The sequence below is a fragment of the Siniperca chuatsi genome, linkage group LG4 (assembly GCF_020085105.1).
Source record: "Siniperca chuatsi isolate FFG_IHB_CAS linkage group LG4, ASM2008510v1, whole genome shotgun sequence".
Classification (NCBI taxonomy): Eukaryota; Metazoa; Chordata; class Actinopteri; order Centrarchiformes; family Sinipercidae; genus Siniperca; species Siniperca chuatsi.
In genome coordinates, this window is record NC_058045.1 from 3032319 (window position 1) to 3055332 (window position 23014).

At 39.8% G+C, this 23014-nt stretch overlaps 1 protein-coding gene across 2 annotated transcripts in view; it reads left to right on the forward strand.

The window, feature by feature from the left end:
• Window positions 1–11026, forward strand: part of LOC122874574 (anoctamin-1) — a 252254-nt gene extending 241228 nt beyond the window's left edge. The window contains exon 25 of one of the 2 annotated variants that reach the window (XM_044192613.1): window positions 2609–11026. In XM_044192613.1, coding sequence (XP_044048548.1) covers window positions 2609–2875 — 267 coding nt within the window. In that variant the 3' untranslated portion in view covers window positions 2876–11026. The remainder of the gene's footprint in view (window positions 1–2608) is intronic. The other variant, XM_044192614.1, reaches the window with a different exon arrangement.
• The last annotated feature ends 11988 nt before the right edge of the window (window positions 11027–23014 follow it).

The window sequence follows — 23014 nt, forward strand, 5'->3', positions numbered from 1 at the left end:
TGTTATTATCATATGATAATGAAAATATTATGCTAAATCTTTTTGTAAAACACTGATACAGATTGTTTTTATTCATTAGCTAACATGAAATATAGGTTATTGTTCAAGTTTAGAGAGTGAGAAAATGAATGTACAATAATAAATAATGTGTAATGTGGGAGACTGAGTTCCATGGCTCTCCTTTGTTTACAGAACAAAAGAGCATGCGGTTTCCTAATAGAGCTTAGTTAAAGTCACACAAATGAATGAATCCATCTGTGCAGTCCCAGCAGTCATATATCTGTAATCACATTTCTATCGGGCCACATACAATATGATCTAGGGTAGGGGTCCCCAACCTTTTTGACTACTACTGTTGATACTGCCCACCCACTTTTTGAACCCTTGAAATTAAAATAGCACATGGTGGAGCAGGTCAGGGCTTTCAGATACTTGGGCATTCAAATAGATAGAATGTCCTTTTCTGAGCACAGTGACTCTGTGTATATGAAGGCCCAGCAGTGCATCTTTTTGCTGAGGAAGCTCAACAGTTTTAATAGAAACAATTTATTGTTACTATTAAAACTGAACATGAAGGTGTCTTTATGAAGGTTTATGACTGTTGTCATTTAAGTGTCATTATCAAACTTAAACTATTTAGCTTTATGTGTTAACATTACATTATACTGTCAAATGCTTTTATAAGGCTATCATGAATTATTCCCTTGACCTCAAGTAAATTGGAACCATTTGGACTTGTCATAAAGAAGTCAGTAATGTTATGAGGGCAGTTTGACTTATTGAATCAGTCGTCACTTTCAACACCACATCTTGGTACAATTTTCTCTCTGTGACACAACTCTGTGACGTGACACGTAAGTCACGTGAAGCATGTTAAGTAGGTTATGTAACTTAACATAAGTTGACTTTTGGTTTCACATGGGACACAAACCCTTGTCTCCTGGGTGAAAGTCCTGTACTTGACCCATCCATCCACCACGTCCACCTCCCTACATGGACTTATACGCTCTTTAAACTCACTTCGCACTCACTCACATTTTAAGCTTTTCGTGGGTCATTTAACTGTGTTAGAGATGGCACATTTCATGAGTTTTGGACGTGAAGGAAAGGACGATGTCAGGTGACCATCGTCATGGTAACAATAACAAACACATGGTTAACGTTGTGAAACGGTTGCAGTTTGGTTAGGTTTAGGCAACAAAACTACTTGGTTAGGCTTAACAAAAGATCATGGTGTGTGTCTGTTAGTTGTGTCAGTTAAGTTACGTATGTAAGTTAAATTACGTTACGTACATGATGTAAAATAAAATAAATCAACACTTACTTAGTTGTTGCTGCTAAGGGTGGCCCAACCAGTTATTAGGTTTAGGGGGCAATCACTATTTCACACAGGGCCATGTAGGTTTGGATTTTGTTTTCCCTTAATAATAACAACCTTCATTTAAAAACTGCATTTTGTGTTTACTTGTGTTATCTTTGACTAATATTTAAATTAGTTTGATGATCTGAAACATTTAAGTCTTACAAACATGCAAAAAAATAAGAAATCAGGAAGGGGGCAAACACTTTTTCACACCACTGTAAGAAATACATTTAATCTAATTTAAATCTAATAGCTGTTTTTTGTGAATCTCACTGCATCCAATCATTACTGCAGAGGTTTAGCTCATATGGTTCCTGGATGAACAAACTTATAATTAAGAAATGCACTTAAACAGTTAAAGGGAATGCTGTTCCTGCTGCCAAAGATATAAGATAGAGCACGTATAAATTGCCCTGGGCTAATAATCTGTGTAGTTTTTTTCTCATAAAATTTCTACAGCGGGTTAAACATTTTATTTTTAATCTTTATGTCACTGAGTCTAAAAAGGTTTAATATTCACATTCAGAATGTAACCACCTCATATTAACTTGAGCTGCACTGATGAATAAGAGTGGGAAGGTTTTGCAATCTCTGATGCTTGATCCCTTGTGAATAAGCTGAAAATGATTAATTGAGAAGAGTTTTAGTGCAGACAGACACTTAACAGTCCTCGGGGTCCAAGGCTGGATGGTGTCTGAGGAAACCATCACTGAAATTTGAACCTCAAAATAATTTGCAGATAACAAATGCATGTGCGCCAATACAATTAGAGCATATTTGTGCCTGTTAAGTTTTGAGAGAACAGTACTTAAACTAAGAGACACTTCATCACTCAGGAATAAGGTGCAAAAATATTTATTGAGAATAATTTTGGTGCAGATTCAGCAATCCTCATGGTCCAAGGCTGGATCAGATCCTGGCAGTGTGCACTGTCTGAGCGCTTCTTGGTCAGTGAGCATCCAGGTCCAAATGGCGCCGGGATACTTGGACCCTGTTATACTTGCTTGCAAGTCTAGTTATCATTAGTAGTAGTATTATTTGGCTTTAGATGTATTAGAATGTATTAGAGCCTGAAAATATTTTGAAGAAAAAAAAAAGATCATAAGGGGACACTTTCATAAAAGTGTTATGATTTGTAGCTCACTAACTGTACATTGTGTTTCCTGTAACTTCAACATTGCTCATTTTTATAATTAGTGAAAACAAAGAAAAATTACATGATTCCCTGTCATTTATCTTTACCAGAATGTTGTGATGCTGATGAGCGACATTGTGGACTGGCTAATTCCAGACATCCCTAAAGACATCAGCCTCCAGATCCTCAAGGAGAAGATTCTATTGGTAGACCTATTCATGAAAGAAGAGCAAGGCAAGATCCATATCCTTGAGAGCAGGGCCTCTACAGGGGGCAAGGAGAACTGCAGCATGAGCAGCAGCAGCAACAACAATAACAACAGCACAATAGCTCACCCACGCTCCAGACTGCATACCAACAGCACTAAAAGCCTCTAATGCTAGTAACAATGAATTCTTAGTTCTTAGCCAGTCAAAGCTCGCCAGCAGCCTGTTTACTCAGGCCAACCTAGAATCTGTGTTTTTGTTCTTGTTCAGAACATTCCAACAAGTGGGAGAGAAGCTGCCTGATGATGTGGTTAAGCAAAAGTCAATGTATGGGGCCAAATATGTCGTACTGTGTGTCGAGAATTGTAAAACAGTATCTCAATCTGTACATGCACACTCTACGACAGCGTATTAGGGCCATTGTAGGTTAAAAATATATATATATATATATTGTGCAGGGGGAGGTTTTTTTAAAAAACTACAATGGCCCTAATACACCGTCATAGTACTCAGATTTGAAAATGTGTACAAGAATCTCTAAATGTATACTAAGATTTGTGAATGTGTTCAAGAATCTCTAAATGTGCACTCAGAAAGGAGGATATTTACTAAATCTGTCGCAAATTACTGTCGGGTGCAACATTTTTTGGGGTAGAGTGTGTATTCATCTTGCAAGAGGCAACTATTGGAAACAGAAAGATAAAGTCGTGTGAAAAATAACAGGTTGTTGCACTGCTGCTCTTATGTGTTGTGTGCTGAGTGGAGAGCTCTGGTAAACAAACTCTGTAATGCATCTTTTAATTTGTGTTTCTCTCTGTCTCTGTCACTCACACTGTTTGGACCTGTAGTCTCTGAACCTCCTTTTCCCAAATGTTAAATTTCAGATGCAATGTCCAGTGCTGCAGATCTCAGTCTGCGGCAATAAATCAGGTGCACCCGCTTTTCACATAAATTTACGTTCCCTCCTCTTACATTTTGTGCCTCTGAAGAGTAATGAGACCAAGCACCTAATTTTCTGCTTTTTATTCCATTCTACTGGCTCAAAACCTTGGTGCGGTCCTTTAGTATATAAGAACAATTTGACCGTTTAGCACCCTGAAAAATGGCTGCAAATTTTTTATAAATATCTCTTAGGTATTTAGCTTCAAGAGCTGGTTTCCTTTAAGTTCTTTGAATTCTTCACTTCCACCTCACTTCCTCTCCTTTCCATTGGCAAAAGTTGTGGATGGTACCAATAGAACCACTCCATTCCAGTTCCAGTTTTTCATCACTCACACAACGTTCCAAGTGAGCTGAGTCAATACTAAAAGGTGGGGTTAAAACACTGCAGACCACTGATTGGTCAGAGAGAATTAGCACAACCGGAGTCCTCTGATGTAGGATTTCCCACACTTTTTCAGCAGTATGTTGTCTTGCTGCCTGCAGCCTTTTCTCAAACAAAGCTTTTCTCCTTGTTGTGATAAACAACCACATACTGAGAAGAAAGAACACAAAACATTAGATGTCCTCCATTGTGTTCTTGTAGTTAAAAGAGTAGCGTAACGCAGTGCATAATGTGTTTACGTAGCGAGTGTGTGGTTGAGCGAGTGAGAGAGAGTGAGCAGCTGAAAAGTGATGGTGAATGCAAGCGGAGCAGAGGAAAAGGTTAGCAGTAAGTTGTCAAACTGGCAGTAAATGTACAGTTTAGGTTACAGTGTGTCAGATAATAAATGTTGCAGCTTGTCAAGACCAAGAAAAGTCTTGTCTGTTGTTTCCCAACTGCTGGAAAATTCATTAGCCCCTAAGCCCCGGTAACAACCCCACCTACATTTAAGAGTACGGTCTGTGGTGGAAGTGCAAAACAGATCTAGGCTTTAGGTACGTATAGGTACGGGTTTTAAGGGTACTATACTTAAAGTATTTGGTGGAAACACAGCATAAGTTAGCAACAGCGATGCAAGGACAAACTGCAGCCTGTATGTTTAACAATATTTTTAGTAAGCAACCTGCACCAGACTAATCCTCATTTACTCCATACGTTAGTCTGAGATTCAGTCACATAGTGTTCCCTATGCAAGTATGGTGTTTATTTTGATCAGTTAACATGTCAAAGTTAACACAAGAGAAAATTCTCATATTGCAAGTCGCAGAATATTGCAAATTTGTCCAAAATGGTCCCCTGGTTAATAGCTGAAAAAATAACATTTAAATATTTCAAGATTTATGTAGGGGACGCTATGTGACAAAATCACAGAGTAACGTATGGAGTGCTGAGGTCACTGGGGCTATGAACATGTCATCTGTATAAAATAACAGTAAAAGGAATTTTGGTTTTGGAGGGTGATGAGTAAAACTTACACCAGTTTATGCCTACTGCAGTTGCTGATCACTAATGCTTTTTCTGTGCTGTGTTCAGAGTGAGCTACAAAGAGCTGAACTGTTTGCTGTTTACTGTCTGCTGTCATCTGATCAACTTGTGGAAGATGTCCAGCTGAACAGATTCCTTGATCTGCTGCAATGAGAACCACCAGTAACACAGCAGGTAAGAAATTCTGTTGTGACACAAAAACCCCAGACAATCTTAATATGTAGACACTTAAGGGATCAGTGCATCAAAACTTCTCTTGACAAGACATTTGCAGGACTTTTTGTCTATGACTTAGCATTGCAAAGAATTCCAAAATGTTGAAAACAGTAATTTTTTAACAAACTGTTTAAATTATTATTGTATTGTAAGCCACAGCAACTTGATTTGTATAGCACCTTTCATACACAGAGGCAATCCAAATTGCCAAATCATCAGATTTTAAGCTCAGCCATTTCAGGTGTTTGTTTGTGCTGTCACAACTCACACTGAGTCCATAACAAGCACAAATCTGTAGGTCTTGGGCACACGGACTGTGCAGCCATTGCCAAGTGCACCTGCTATTTTGGTTCATCTATGTGTAGCAGTGGAAAGTGTAAAAGGGCTGGGTGAATATTGACCAGAATTAACCAGATACTCTTGCAATGATCTCTAAGAGACCAAATCAGGTACATTATAACATCCGTATTAAAATTGCAAATTGGCCAATTCACACAAGATCTAAAAGCACCAGTGTCTCTTAAGCAAGGTACATGGAGTGTTGGTCAGTGCTTGCATGTGCATTTGGAGCAGCATTGGTTGAAAAGGCGTGGACTGATTACAGAGTGGACTCCAGGAGTGGACTCTGGTCATCGTAAAAGGAATGACCATCCATTGGTGATTTCACTTAGTGGTCAAAGGATGTTACAGCATTCTTGTGTGGGATTGTTCGGTGTCAGAGGTCCAGGGATTTCCTGCATGGATTTTGGTTGATGCTGAAGTGGAGATGATGGCAGTTGCAAGTTTAATATGTAATGTGTCTGCTCTTTATTCTGAGGTTTATTCCTACACTGTCTTTAAAAGGTAAGTCACAATTGTTTCTTGGAGATGTCAGGGAACCACTTCAGACGAGTTTTGCAAGATGGACAGATGTATATATGTCCACTGCAGTCAATGCTAAACTCTACAACATTCTTCAACAAATCCAACACATAAATGAAATATCAGACATGTTGCAACCTGGTCAAAAATCAGTACATATTTTCAAAAACATGGATCAGATTGGCTGTAAAAGTAATGACCACTTTGTTTAAAAACATCTAGTAGCTAACACAAATTACTACTGCAAAGAAAGTAATGAGGCAGTGTTAAAATCTATTTCTTGTATTGGACTCAGTGCAAGTAGTGACCGACCATATGATGTAGTATTAAGGTCTTGTCATTTTTACAGCTTATTAATATATTACTAAGTTTTCAATTTTGAATTATTTTGCTATGCTAATTCGTAGACAAAAATCTTGCAGATCTCATGTTAACAGAAGTTTTGGAGTAGTGATAGCCATCAATCTAACTGTCCACATACAGAGAGCTGAAGTGAAACCGAAAACGTCATTCATTGACATTTTCATTGTCCGGCTAGCCTGGACGTGATGTCAGGACTTCGGCTCTCTATTGTGACTGTAGCTTTTCTGTGGTCTTCTGTGTCAGAACAACATTCTTAACTGCTGTGTTAGATACTGATGGCTCTTACTGCAGCATGATGAGTTTGTACAGCTTCTACAGGTTGATCAGATCACAGCAGACAAACACACCATGGCTACCAGTAGCGCCCTCTGAATACAGCATGGAAAAAGCTTAGTGATCAGTTTACTTAAGGTTTCAGGTCCTTAATACCTACAACTATATAGCAAATGTAACGTGTCCCACTGCAGCAGGCAAACACTGTCCTCATTTTTCCCCGTATCATACAGCTGATGTGTCCACTGACTGTAAAGTTATACTGTCACAACATGCTGATGTTGCTTACTAAAAATATAGTATAACATGCAGGTTGTTGTTTGCATTCCTGTTACTAACTTAAAGATCTCTACAGCCTGTTAATAATAATTTGTTTGCTTCCTACAGGCTGTGATGTTCCGTATACTTGTTTACAGAAACAGGCTAGATGCTAACACTAGCCAACTCCCAACAGTAAAACACAGTAGATGAGAATTGCGCACATCCACTGCAATAATGTTAGTAACTCTTGCGAATGCCCAAAAAGTTGATGCCACTGCCACTGCTGTTTCTGATAGCCACTTGCTATCAAAAACAGAGAGCTAGCAGGAGAAAAGTCCCAAGTAGGAGATGAGGATATTAAAGCTGAATCAGAGGATGAGCTTGTTGTGTTTGAGTTTAAGGATGTGACCCTGGGATCAGCTACCTTTGAATCATTGTGATGTGAGGACAGCAAAGAAGAGAAACGTGCTTAGAAAAATCTGTCAAAAGGACATGATAAATACTGAAAATTTCCTACTAGACTGACCTTTTGGACAATTTCCCCTGGGACTTTTATCTTTGGACACTAGAAATGTTTATGTACACGTGCTAAATTCAGTTTCATGGTGAGCATAGAGAAACTTTCCTGCTTCAGCAGATGAATGTGAAAACAGCCTTCTAAACACATGCGCATACGTCATTCTGCACAGTGAGGCTCAAACAGCAGGGCAGGCTCAAAACACAACAATATTTAATTTATGAGATCAGTTTTAACTTACCTTAGAAGTTGTCTCATAAGAAACAGTGCATTGTTTTTCTGCTCAGTCTGTTAGCGTGTATTAGCAGTTTCTAGCTAGCCTAAAGCATTACAGTTCTTACTACACTAGCGGTGCTACTAAGCTGGTAGTCTCTTTTCCGATGGAAAGTTGTGAAAAAGTAGATAAGCCTGTGTCTGCTGGTTGTTAGTGCAGTTAGGAACCGTACATTATTTGCAGCTCCATTGCACTATGGCATCATTATTTTGGTCACTCCTCTGTGGCAGCAGAAGTTCTAAGGAGCACAGTGGTACATAGCTTGGCAGCATCAGCTAGTGCTGGCATAACAAATGAATGACTTATATTTTTTACTGATTCTTTTTTTTACTTTAATTCATACTGGGTCTGTACTGGTACGTACTGCCTCCAGGAAATAGCTGGAAATGCTTGCACTCTTAAGTCAGACACTGACAAATGCTGTCACCTTCTCCGGTCCACTCTGCTTTTACATGTCACCAAACTAACAGCCAGAGATAAAAATGGAAACATTACCACCTTAAACAGCATTAAAGTACACGTGAGTACAGTGTAACAAAGTTTGGCAGTACAGGTGGTGACTGACTGACATGTTTTCCCCTCTGGGCCTACCATAGCTGTATATGCATTCACTGCTGAAACCTGACTCAACTCGGCTGCTCTTGTACACACTCGCTTCCCTTGACACTTCCCGTAGATGTCGAACTGCAGCCCATAAGCTGAAGAATACCGAAAAGACTGCTTGGGGACTTCGGGGCTCCCAGCACTTTGGTGATACCTGATGCTGCATTTTGGTTGATAGATACTACTACTATAGAACTACTTTTAGTGCCTGTTAGTGTTAATAATTGTTTTGCATATTGATTTAAATACTTTTATGGTTCCCAGGTCATATCTTAGTTCTGTTACTGTCATGATACAACATACGTACAAGTTGGTAAACTTCTGTTTATTTATTGTAAAAAATAATACACAATACATAAACTACTTTATTTCAACTCGATACTAGCTTACCCTGCTTCTGTGCCCTGTATTCTTGTGGCCTGATAAGTGTGCAATGCCTAATACTCGAAAACACAAAAAAGTTTTATATAGTTAGAGGTCTGGACCCAGGCATACCGAATAAAATAGAACAATCAATCTTCCTGGCTCTAATGGGAGACAGATCACCACGCACATTTACAGGTCTCAGGCACGGCAGGAGTGTACCAAAAGTCACATGTTGAAAGACAGCCAATTATAGGCGTACCTGTGGTGTAACGAAATAATTCTGTTTTTCCAGCTCTTGAAGCAAAATACTTTTCGTTTCACTCATAAATAAGGTTGTTTACACTGAGTTAATAAGTACATATTATAGTACTCATTGCAGATTTGTGTACACATTCACAAATCTACTATCTATTTGGCTCCACACAAACTGCAAATGTCATAAATACATGCTGGCAGAGTCACAACAGGAACACAGAAGCATAAAGAAAATAGGCACGGTGTAGTACAGTGCCTGTAGCACGCAGTTGCATTATTAAGCTTTAAACTGTAGCTTTGTAGTTCTCTATTCTTGATATGATATGGTTTGCCTTCCACTGTAGCTAGGTGTTTTTAGCTGACATTGAAAAAGAAAAGACTAGCTTTACTGTGCATAAATGTTTCTAACTATTTTGATTTTAATTGCTGTGATGTTGCTTACAGTACATCATCTTGTACTGTGAGCGAAGCAATGATGCTGTCTCTCTTGGTTAATGAAATATGGAGAGGAGGAGGAACATGTCAGTTTCCATGTTTACTCTGAATAAATATTTCTATAGCATCTTTACTCAGATGATTCCTTGCTTCAATTATGCATGCAGGCCCACCACTAATAGGCTGGCTATGTAAAGACTATAATACAGCACAATAAAGCATACATCTGTCTCCCACATGGCATTGACATTGAAACATTGAATACACCGACCTTTAAAGAATGCAATTAAATGTTTCCAGTGGACATTGACCTAAAGAAATCAAACAAGCTTCTATAATATTACATCAAATTACTCTGACTGTCTTAGCTGGTATATTTTCTGTCACCATATATCTTTCATCTTGTTTAGTTGCCTGTTAAATGTTATCCAGTGTGAAACAAAATCTGCACATTAGAGATTAGAGTGGGAGCAGAGTTTGCACAGCAATTCTGCTGCTTGGCAGAGTGGAACAGTTCTGCCATCTACTCTGAGAAACACAAAAACATTATGATAGCCATTTATTGTTTGGCAAAGATTTTGTCCCAAAAATTACCAATCATTTCTGTGAAATTACATGTACCTGCTTTTTCATTATTAGGTTTCATGGATGGACAGTGTCATTATTTTAGTGAAACTGGAAAGAATACATGAAGCACAATTAGCAAGGGATTCTAACTGTCCTCAATTTACAAAACTTGTTTTTATTTAATCTTAGTTTTTCTTAGACATCTTTCTTTAAGTTTCTTTCTTTCCTCGCCTAAAGTATGGGCACAATTTAAATTTTTTCTAAGCAAGCCTCAGTACCAAACTGAAGAATTGTTTCTTCATGCCGTCATCTTTTTGAAGTTTTCATCCAGTCAACGGAATTACTCAAGCCTAGCTGGAGAAGTTAGTGTAGCAAGATTAATTGTATTTGTCACACATTACAAGGACTCAACAGAAGCCCTATATCTGAGAGCCTCGGGTGAGCCATGCCAGCGAATCCTTGGACGGAACCTCAGTCCGCGTGACCTGAAGTGAAGACGCTGGTAGACCCTGCTGTTGGGTCATCATCTGCTCGGCTAACTATTACCTCCAGAGACGCCTGGGAGCGTAACTTGCAGCTGGTTTCCTTCACATCAGAGCCTGAAGTTACAGTTAGGCCCTGCACCTCCCGCTGCGCCAGCAAACTCAACACTGCACAACAACTTTGGAAGTCAGCTGAAACAGTCTCCTCTCTGCAACAACGCTTCAATGAGTAGGAAAAATCCACTTTTGTGTTAAGAGCTGATGTTGAATAAAATAATTTTCTTTAGAGAATTTGATTGCCCCTAGTGTCTCGCCGTTTGTTTTGATAACTAAACTACATGCTTCACATCACTATTGCCACTGAGTTAAGGTTTATCCCACCATTTAAGATGTATATTCATTTGTTTGATAATTTCTTCATCATATATTCTTTATTAATGCTTCTTTTATTCAGTTATTAGTAGGCATTTAGCTGTAAATAAATGTCCTCATTTATCAGCAAGAAGTTGTCTGTGTGTGTTCTTTGAAGCAGAAGACAGAGATCAAATTAGCGAAAATAATTTAAATTCCTTCTTATGAGACTAATTAATTTAATTATTAATTTGGTTTATTTATTTTCCTTGGAATGAAGGTGGTGCCCAACACTAAATGAGTTTAAAGATTTAATTTGAAAGTACTATTTTCGCTACACAAAGTCAAGGTAAATTAATTTGTATAGCACATTTCAAACTACAGTATGTCCAGTCAGTGTTGATGGTAAATGTGGTCAACTGACGAAATAAATTCCACAGTGTTATATTGACAGAGTAAGCAGAGTTCTCCTGCTCATGGAGCCATGCTGGCAGTGCCTGCATGTACCAGGATGCAAGCTTCTGACGCCCATCCAGCGGACCATTACAGCTCTGAGCCGGTGCTAATCAAAGTTACACAACGTTGCCAAGCAAAATAATTCCTGCATTTGACCATATCGTTTTCACACGTAGCTATACTGTTACCGTCAGGGCATGTTCAAGTAAATGTACATACAATAGCAACATACACACACACAAACACACACATACTGGCAGAACAGTATAACAACAAAGCGAACGTTAGCTGAGCTAGCGGTGCAGTATAAAGTTTCACAAAAAAAAACATGAAAAAGCAGTTTAGTTTAGTTGGCTTCAAATGAGGCTTAAAGTTCACATGGTTTCTCTTGACTGTCCCTCAATATTACATTAGTCCAACATTGCCCCAGCCTGTGGGAGTAAGTTAAGTTACCCTCCTAGCCTATAAAGTTAGCTATTACTTTGTTGGCCAAAACATAGCATTAGGTGACAAAAATACTCAATGGTCTTGTATGGTAACTTGGCTGTACAGTTGAAATCACGAATGCTAAATGGACTTTACTTGTATAGCGCCTTTCTAGTCTTCTGACCTCTCAAAGCGCTTTACACACTACATATCGCATTCACCCCATTCACACACTGATGACAGAACTGCTCATCAGTACAAATAAACTAATTAATCATTCTCACACCGAAGGCACAGCCCTCCGGAGCAATTTGGGGTTCAGTGTCTTGCCCAAGGACACTTCAACGTGTGGACTGAGGGAAGCCGTGATCGAACCGCCGACCTTCCTAGTGGTGGACGACCCGTTCTACCACTAAGCCACAGCCTCCTGAATCTGGTACAGACTGCTATGAAAATTACTTGTCCCCCCAAACAATCTATGAGCAGTCTATTATCAGATAGGCACAGAAAATAGTGTCTGAGCCAACTCACATTCTCCACCCAGAGTTTCATCCCTTACCCACTGGTAGGAGATTCAGGGTTCCCCTGAGCAGGCTGAACCATTATAAACATTCATTCCTGCCTATGTCCATTAAGATTCTCAACACAAACAGGTAATGTTGGTCATGGGGGTTGTGCAATATGTCACCATTGTCAGAAGGTGTGTATGTGTATGTGCAAACTGTTACATTGAAGCTATGTGTTCTTGAGAGTTCTTGAGATGTTGTGTTGTTTTTTACTATGCAGTATGTATAACTTTATCTTCTGTGGAACTGCAGGACAGAGTCCAGAACAAATTTCCCTACGAGGACATCTTCATAGCAATCCTGGTCAACATCCCTATGGAGACTACAGTCATTTCTGAACCAGAAACCATGGGTTGATGGATTCATCTGCGCTGCTTTGAACAAATGCACTGCTGCTTACAACTCATTACTTGCTACCAGAGATATGGAGGGATACAAGGCGGTGTTGGGACCACTGGCACTCCGCCATTTTAATTCATTGGTTTGTGGGACTTTAAATGAACTTTTATTAGGAGACTGCATGCTCTTTTGTTCTGTAAACAAAGGAGAGCCATTGAACTCTCCCACAATCCTCCATCCAGGTATTCACACGTAGGTGTGAACTCCCCCCTTGGGCCCAGCTTCCAGCTACCATTAGTCAGTTTCACCTATGACCCATGATGTCACCAGGTCAACAAAACCCCAGCTCGGTCATTGTTCTTTCTCTTTTCATCCTGGCTTCATCTACAGCTGCTGCTCAGCAGCAGTGATGTGGGCCTGCGTAAGATTTCTACAAAAATACTTAGCTGGTAGACTTTGTGTAGTAGCCGTTGGCACTAACTAACTTTAAGAACTAACTTTGAAGAGAACAATAGATGGAGAGACTGGCTCCTCCGTCTGCACAAATGGACTGCACAGCAAGGACTTTTCTCCAATCAGAACCACAATTCGTCGCTGCCTGTCTCATCTACATGGCCAGCTAACAATTAAATTTATTTTTATTTATATAGCGCCAATTCATAACAGAAGTTATCTCATTGCACTTTTCCTATAGAGCAGGTCTAGACCGTACTCTTTATAATATTATTTACAGAGACCCAACAAATCCCACCTTGAGCAAGCAGTGGCAAGAACAAACTTCCTTTTAACAAACAGAAACCTTGGGCAGAACCAGACTCAATGGTGGGGGGCCATCCACCACTGCCGGGTTTTGAGAGAGAGAGAGAGAGAGAGAGAGAGAGAGAGAGAAAGGGGGGGGGAGAGAAGCACAATGCAAATTCCACCTAGAATTTTAAAATAGTAATAATGTAATGGTAGTGGTAATAATATTAATAAAGGAATAATAAGAGCAATGAAAGTAATAGGAATAATAATGACAATAATAGTAACAAAGCCAATAACAACAACTGTACGGGGACAGCAGGTGGGCAACAACCAAAGATCCTGTCTCTGCAGCTCTGGAGGTAGAAATACCTGCTGAAAGCAACAGGAGAGGAGAGAGACAAGAAAGCACAAAACTATGGGAGAGAGAAGTAACAACCACAAGTAACCCTGATTTCTGGGAGCATAGTATTCTAGTAGGGTAATAAGGTACTATGAGCTCTTTAAGATATGATGGTGTATGACCATTAAGAGCTTTGTAGGTGAGGTGAGGGATTTTAAATTCTATTCTGGATTTTATAGGGAGCCAGTGCAGAGAAGCTAATATTGGAGAAATATGATCTCTTTTCCTTGTTCTTGAAGCAGTCCTTGAAGCGTGTTTCATGTGGGATTTAAAGAATAAATCCTGATAAGAGATAACTCTGAGGTTCCTTATGGTGGTGCTGGAGATCAGAGCAATGTCATCTAGATTTTAAAGAACACATTTATTTGGTTGTGGTCTGAAAGGGGGATTTCTGTCTGACAGTGAACGCACTGATAGTGGAGGGGTCCATGTCAGTGATTGCATAGTCTACTACACTAGTCCCAAGAGCTTAGGTTTATGTGAATCTCCCTAAAGAGTCCCCTCTGAACCTACAATTAATTATATGCAGGCCTAAGACCCGACAGAGATGTACTATCTCGCTGCCACTTTGGTTTATTTCAGAGTCAAGGTTGTTCCGATGGGTGATGGTTGGTGTGGTAAACAGGGGAGACTGACCAAACACATTGTTAGACGGTGTAGTCCCTCATTCGTCCAGGAGTGTTCTATCGTAGAAAAGGTTTCAGTCGTAGTCATCTGGACACTGTTTTCAGAATCAAGACGTTTCGGCTCCCATCCGGAAGTCATTCTCAATTGTGAAAAAATTGGACGGGAACTGGAAATTTAAGCTAATCTGAGTTGCATAAGCCCTGCCCTCAGGAAGGAATCTGTTAATAGCTAGTTTCACCTGAAACTGACCTAATAGTTTCAAGATGGCCCAGTGATCAGTAATCAGGCCTATTGTTCTCTGGCTGCATCTACTACATCACTGTTAAGTGCCTGATTAGCATGTGATAGGCGTGACCAAGGTGATAATACACTCTGATAGACTTTGGGCAGATTAAATCTCAGACCACCATTTCTGTTCAAAGAGGGGTTCTCTTTCTTCACAAAAATGGCTTCCTTGACGCCCCGTTCAAACCAACTCTTCTCTCTACTAAGAATCTTCACCTCGCTGTCTTCAAATGTGTGGTTTGTAGCTTTTAAATGCAAATGCATGGCGCTCTGTAATCCTGAGTTAGCGTGTCGTCTGTGCTGATAAAGTCTTTTGTGAAGTGGCTGTTTGGTTTCGCCTATGTACCGTTCTTTGTTTTCCTCACTGCACTGAATGGAGTAGACAACATTGCTCTGTTTTTGTGTGGGTAACTTGTCCTTAGGGTGAACGAGTTTCTGTCTTAAAGTGTTGCCTGGTTTAAAGAAGACAGGAACATCGTGCTGTCTAAAGATCCTTTGTAGTTTTTCAGACAGTCCAGATACATAAGGAATGGAGACACCGTTCCCTCTCGGTTCAGCTACACTTTTGTCCTGTTTTTTGGCTCTTTTAACTTTGTTGATAGCCCAAGTAGGATAACCACAGGCTGAGAGTGCATTCTGGACATGCCTTTCCTCTTTCTTCTTACCCTCTGAGCCTGTGGGCACTTCTTTGGCTCTGTGTTGTAATGTCCGGATTACACCCAGCTTGTGCTGTAGTGGATGGTGTGAGTCGAAGAGCAGGTATTGATCCGTATGTGTAGGTTTCCTGTACACTTCTATCTGGAGCTTTCCATCCTCTCCTCTGAGAGTAGAACAATCAAGAAAGGCCAAGCGGTTCTCTTTTGCATCCTCACGCGTGACCTTGATGTTGGGGTCCACCGTATTGATATGCTCTGAGAACGCTTCCAAGTCTTGTTTCTTGATTTTCACAAAGGTGTCATCCACGTAACGGTACCAATGACTTGGTGGTGTGCCCGGGAACGAGGATAATGCCTTCTTCTCAAACTGTTCCATGTACAGGTTGGCCACAATGGGAGAGACTGGAGAGCCCATAGCACAGCCGTGAATCTGTCTGTAGAAGTGTCCCCGGAATTGGAAGTAGGTTGTGTTGAGACAGATGTCTAATAGTTTACATATGTGTTCCGGTGTAAGCTTGGTCCTTTGCTGCAAGGTGGCGTCCTCCTGCAGTCTTCTCATCACCGCTGTCACTGCTTCTGAGGTTGGGATGCAAGTGAACAAGGACACTACATCATAAGAAACCATAACGTCATCTGGGTCCAACTGGAGATGTTTCACTTTGTCCACAAATTTCTGTGTGTTTTCCACATGATGTACTGTGTTCCCCACCAACGGAGCCAAGATTGTAGTCAAATGTTTGGCTATGTTGTATGTGATGGAACCTGTGCTGCACACGATGGGTCTGAGTGGAACATTCTCTTTGTGAATTTTGGGAAGGCCATAGATGCAGGGAATGGCTTCCCCAGGGTATAGTCTGTAGTACAGAGGCCTGTCTATCACCTCCTCCTTCTCAAGCTTCTGTAGACAGTCTATAACCTTCTTCTTGTAGCCATTGGTTGGATCTCTTTTAAGTTTTTGATATGTGGTTGTGTCTTCAAGAAGGTTGTTGACCTTGGTTTCATAATCGGCTGTGTTCAGAATCACAGTGCAGCGACCTTTGTCTGCTGGTAGAATGTTTATGCTGTGATCCTTCTGCAGTGCTGAGAGTGCCCTCCTCTCTTCGGACGTAATGTTGGAAGGAGGTGGTTTGGCACTCTTTAATGTTGCAGTGACACGTAGCCTCAGGTCTGCAGCCTCTGCTTCAGTCCTTATCAGCACAGACGACACGCTAACTCAGGATTACAGAGCGCCGTGCATTTGCATTTAAAAGCTACAAACCACACATTTGAAGACAGTGAGGTGAAGATTCTTAGTAGAGAGAAGAGTTGGTTTGAACGGGGCGTCAAGGAAGCCATTTTTGTGAAGAAAGAGAACCCCTCTTTGAACAGAAATGGTGGTCTGAGATTGAATCTGCCCAAAGTCTATCAGAGTGTATTATCACCTTGGTCACGCCTATCACATGCTAATCAGGCACTTAACAGTGATGTAGTAGATGCAGCCAGAGAACAATAGGCCTGATTACTGATCACTGGGCCATCTTGAAACTATTAGGTCAGTTTCAGGTGAAACTAGCTATTAACAGATACTCAGGCAGATTCCTTCCTGAGGGCAGGGCTTATGCAACTCAGATTAGCTTAAATTTCCAGTTCCTGTCCAATTTTTTCACAATTGAGAATGACTTCCGGATGGGAGCCGAAACGTCTTGATTCTGAAAACAGTGTCCAGATGACTACGACTGAAACCTTTTCTACGATCAAACACATTGTTGTTGCAATGTGGGTTGATGACATCAGGTTTAATTGCTGTTCGTCCATTCAGATCTCCAGTTAGAAGCACGTTTCCCTGGGCCTAGAAAATAGGCGATATCCTAGTGGAGAGTTTCAAAAACGTCTTTTTCAAAATAAGGAGAATCTACTGGGGGTATATAAATAGCACAGAGATATAGGTCTCTATCAGTTATGCACAGGCTTTGATCTAATCTTAACCAAATGTGTGATTTAACCTGTTTAACTGGTGAGATCTGATGGCAAAGATCTCCTTTATACCACACCAAGATGAGGTGGCACATCCTCTTCTGATCCATATTAATGTCATGGATGACATGAGGAGGGGTGTCTGTCCTAGGGAGCAGGGTGGAGACCACAATGCGGGTGTCAGGGAACTCCTTACTTGCTTGCTCCGCTATCTTCCTCACTGCCTCAGCAGTGTCTTTATGAAGGCTGTGTAGGTCATTTGTTCCTGTGTGGATCACCAGGCATTGAGGGCTATTGAGGGTCTCCTTTTTCAAAAGCTTCATTGCCTGACCTGTGGTGCTGTAGCTTCTAGATACCACTTTCTTATCAGGAAAAAGCTTGTTTGTGTCCAGGAATTTCCCATTAAAGTCAGCCAGCAGGACCACTTGTGGGGCTTCCTCTTCATGCTGTGTGGAGACTTTAAAAGCTTTTAAAGCTCCCGCTTCAGATGTTCCTTTGTTTCTGACCACGTGGGTTTGTGCACCGAGACATATGGAGGCAGAACAAAGAAACACACACACATTCCTTTTGGCGCGCACCCAGACCTGCATGCACACACACCCTTTTGTTCTGTAGTTTAGTGTATTTAGAGTCAGACTTCACATTGTGTGTTTCTTTGTTCATCTTTTTAAATAAATGCTAGTGTATAATTATGCTGGTTTCTTTAATGTTTCACAAGAGTGAGTAATTTACCAACCTCTACTATGATGAACTCCAAATCCTTCAACCTACTAACTATTAATGGTAATTATGGTTATAGTTATTAATTTAATTATTAATCTGAGCTCCAAATTGATAGTTTAGTGTATTTTATGAGACTCAATCAATTAATTGATCAATTATTATTAATATTATATTTAATTATTATAATTATATTAATTTAATTATATAATATTATTATTAATTAATCATTTCTCTTCTTTAAGAAGAGTGGTGCCCCAGAGGACTTTATTCATTAAAGTTATTTATAATTATCTTTGATAATTCTGGTAGCCATAATTAATTGATTGCACAAGTGGGTCGCCCCCTTTAAACACTGTAAATCCCAAAAGTGGTCTGATAGCCTGGCTTGGGTCAGCTCTTTTAACACTAGAATGGCCACGACGGTCATTTTGACCGTTTTGAAATTTATATGTGCAATAACTTTGTTGAATAAAAAAATACAATCTTGCTGGTACCTGACTTTTCCTAAAAGTATTTGTATTTTTATTTACAATAGGTTTTATATAAATTAAACAAAAGGCAAAGAAAATCTGATAATTTTTACCTATTTCGGCCATACGCGGTCATATTGACCGCAGTGACTTTCGCGCTATTCTATTGTTCTATTGTGCTGGCCCCACAGCACACATGGCTCACGGCCTTCTTGTGTGTGTTTGACGATGGCATGCTGAAACACATCAGGGACTGCACTGTGGCTGAGGCACATCAGCACCGTGATGACAGCTCATGACCTGACAATTTTGGCTGGCTGCGGATGTCAATTCAAAATACATGCTGAACGGGGCTCCGTTTCTGGGAAAAGAGGAGACGCGGAGCAAAGATCAGCTCGTGGGAGAAAGTGTGGAGCTGAAACTGGGGAGCCATTCCTGGGTAAGGGAAGAAATATTACCAGATAATTTCTTCACTTCTATGAAACTGGCCACTGCCCTTACAGGCCAAGAAGACCAGCCTAGTTGGCACCCTGGGGAAAACTAAGCGTGAGTCGCCCCCCTCCGCAAAAGAGCAAGCAGAGCTGTTCCTGCACAAAAGGTGTGTCATGTATAGATGCGACGTTCACCATCTACCAGGGAAAGCCGAGCAATAATGTGTGTATTCTGAGCTCCGTGCACACAAGCGTGGGCATCACCGATGGGCTGAAGGCAAAGCAGGAGTCGGTGACACTGGTGTGAATATAGCATATGCAATAATTACGGTTTACTATATGCGATGATATGAATATTGATAAATGTATAATTAAAATTTTTAAAATGTATATTTTGGTGTTATTTGTTTTTTTGGAATTCTGGCACTTCTAGTGTTAAGTCCAGCTCCAGCAGGGCCATACTCCCCTTCAGCTGGTTGATGGTGCTGGCAGATGTGGGAGGAGCAGAGATGGACAAGGTGGTGGGGTTCCCTAATGGGAACTCATCATCTTCACAGGGGACATTGATCCTCTTGGTGTCCACCTCAACAGGGGAAATGCATCTTGAAAGCACTCCAGGTGTGCTTCATTCCCTTGGATGACCTTTCCTTTGGTGTAGTATGTGATGGTAAGTAGAGGGTCATCCTTGTTAAGGTGTTCATCCTCACAGATCTTTAATCTGCCTCCTGAGACGATGCCCACACTGGATACATATTCATAATTGCTGCACATAGTATCTATCCAGATGTGGATGGAATCAATGCAGAATATGCGATTGTTCTTCTTCCTTCCTTCTTTCTGTTGGGCGCATCAGCGAAGAAGACCTCTGGGTTTTCACAGTTTTCTTCTCCTTGTGTTTCTCCCTAGCTGTTCCACTTACATTTAGCAGGGTACTGAATCTCCTTGTTCTCTACTTTGAGAGCTGTGCTGTGCTTTGCCGCCTTCTGATCAGTTTCCATTGCGACGACTTGTTTAATCCAAGGGGAGCTAGGCTAACAATTTACTTTGCAAGCTTTTCTAGCCTATAAACACTGGCAAAAAAACAGAACTATACACAGTTTACCAGATATATTAATGTTACCAACGAGGAGTTAACAGTTGCTTGCTAGCTTGACAGTTAGCCAGTTGTTTTTATTTAAAAATATATCCAAAGATGATATTTCCTCTTCTGTGCATGTTGATTAATACAGTTACCTCTTTGTAGCGTAATCGTGCTACCGAGAGTTCGTCTTGGCCCTGAGATACCACGCTGACACCAGTGTTGCAGTGTAGGTTCTTTATTTTTGGTCGTTCTTGCTTTTGTTCTGGCTCTTCTTCCATCCGCTCTCCAACCGCCTCTCCCCACAGTCCAGCATGCTACTGTATTTAAGGAGAGAATAATTAGTTCACTGGGTTCTGCTGTGCCAATTATCTCTCCTTGATGCTGCTCACCTGAGCAACTCCCCCACCTCTCCCTCTGCAGCTTAAAGCTAACCATACCCACCTCCACACTCTTCTTTAAAGTCCTAAATTTATCTTCAGAGTCCTTTCTGAAGATTATTTGATCTTGATTTGACTATTTGCATGGGGACTTTCACACACATACTGGTTTTTCTGTCTGTGTGAGGGCTTTTTTGATATTTTTGTGGGGACTTTAGTGGGGATTTGTATTGCTTTTTTAAACAATTTATTAAAGTAGAAGTGAATCCATTGGCAATGTTACAGTAACTTCCAGCTTGTCTGGCAATGTTTTTCAGCTCTTAGTTTCTTTAGATAATGTTTTTTCTTCTTTGGTGGACTACTACTTTTGCATATTTTAAGCTACAGAAACCATTCAAATGTTAAAACTTGCTCTTTAAGGACACTTGTGCTTCTATTCAACGTTTTTATACCATTTAAATTTTTAAAAAATATTGTGCTTTTTTCAACAATTCATAAAAGTGAAAACCATTGACAATATGACAGTTTAGCTTCTAGCTTTTCTAGCAATGTATTTCAGCTATTAGCTTCTTTAGGTAATGCAGTTCAGATTCCAATTCTGGCAATTCATTTCACATTTCTGCATTTTCAGCAGTACTTTGCAATTTATTCTTCTTCGGTATGTTTTTTGGTCAACTAATTCATATGCATACTTTCAGCTACAAAAATTCAAATGTAAAAAATGTTAGTCTTTAAGGACATTTATGTTTCTATTCAACTTTTCAACTTAACTTTTCCAACTCCTAATTATACCAGTTTTACATTTCATCTTCCAGGTTGTTGAGCAGTCTAGTGCAATACATTTGGGCTTACAGATTTTTCAGGCAAATTCATTTTAGATTTCTGCATTTTCAGCAATGTATTGTGATTTCTTTCAGCTGTCAGCATTCCCACACATTTTCAGCAGGAAATGCATTTTTTCAAGTTAGTGGGAATGCTGATTAAGCATTCCTACTATTGTTATTCAAATCTTTATCATTGGGTGTGAATACTAAAAGAATTCACAACCTACCTTTCTCTAAAAAAAATATCTTTATTATTATTATCATCATCATTCCACCCACTCTTTTGCAACTTAATTACTTCCACATTTTTCAACATAGAAACTTCATTCAAACATTAACTTATCATTTGATACTTTCCAAAATATTCAAGGTTTTCCAGGACATTTTTCACATTCAAATGAATGGACGGAATGTTCAAACTTTCAACTCTTATCTATTCATTCATACTTTCAGCTATACACTCCATTCAAACATCAAAATGTTCCACATATTTCACACATTCTAGGTATTATTCAACTTTTCAAATCCCATTAAAACTTTTCAAAATATTAAAAACTTTGTTTGAAGTGCAGTCACAGTCAATGAGAAAAGCCTTCAAACTTACTCATCTTCAACCTCTTTCCACTAATTCATACATTCACGTAGAAATTCCATTCAAACTTTAAAACATTCACAATCCTTGGGACTTTCTCACATTAATTCAAATTTTTTATACCTTTCATACTTTTTACACAATAACAGTTCAAAATTCATGACATTTTCAGTCCTTTTCAGAGTTTATAATGAGTGTGTATTGGGCGGAATTTTCAGAGCTAGTGTGGGTGACATCGTCGCTAGAGTGCAGGGCAGCTGTAAAAGCTTAGAAATTTCTCTTCAACTTGCTCTTATTCCCACAATTTTGACTCTTCATACATCATTTTTCACCAAAACATAGGAAAATGCTGTGTGCTGGTTCTACACATGTAACTATGGAATCAAACAGACTCGTACATTTGGCTTGGTGAGCTCCCAAGTGACAAGAGTGCCAAGCAACTGATACATATCTACAGTTCTGCAAAACCTTAGGATGCCAGTGTGATCATTTCAATGATACGACCTACAGTTTTTTTTAATGAGGGTGTCTTGTTCGAGTGGTACTTTGACAGGGTTTTTTCTGTCTGTCTCCATGACTGATCACCATAGCAACCAATGGCTCCGCAGTCGCTTGGCAGAAATGGACAAAGCTAAATATGATTGGCTAAATTTAATGTCTATGTATCAGTCTAATATGCATGGCTGGCTGCTTTTTTCCCCTCAACTTTATTGATGAGTCAAATTCAAACACACATTGACACACACACAAATGCACAAACACGTACAAACTGTTTCTTTTTCATCTTTGTATCTTTCTAATAATACTACTACAGTCTTTACTACTACTACAATTACTACTACTACTACTGCTACTACTATTACAATCTTTATTATTACTACTAACATTACTACTACTACTAATACAGTATTTACTACAGCTTCTAGTACTACTAATACAGTCTTTACTACTACAGTATTTACCACTACTACTACAAGAACAACAACAGTCTTTACAACTACAACAACAACAGTCTTTACTACTACCTTTACTACAACAACAGTTTTTACTGCTACTACTACTACAGTCTTTACTGCTATTACCACTTCTACAGTCTACTGCTACTACTACTACTACTGTCTTTACTACTACTACTACAGTATTTACTACTACTGCTAGTACTACAGTCTTTACTGCTACTACTACAACA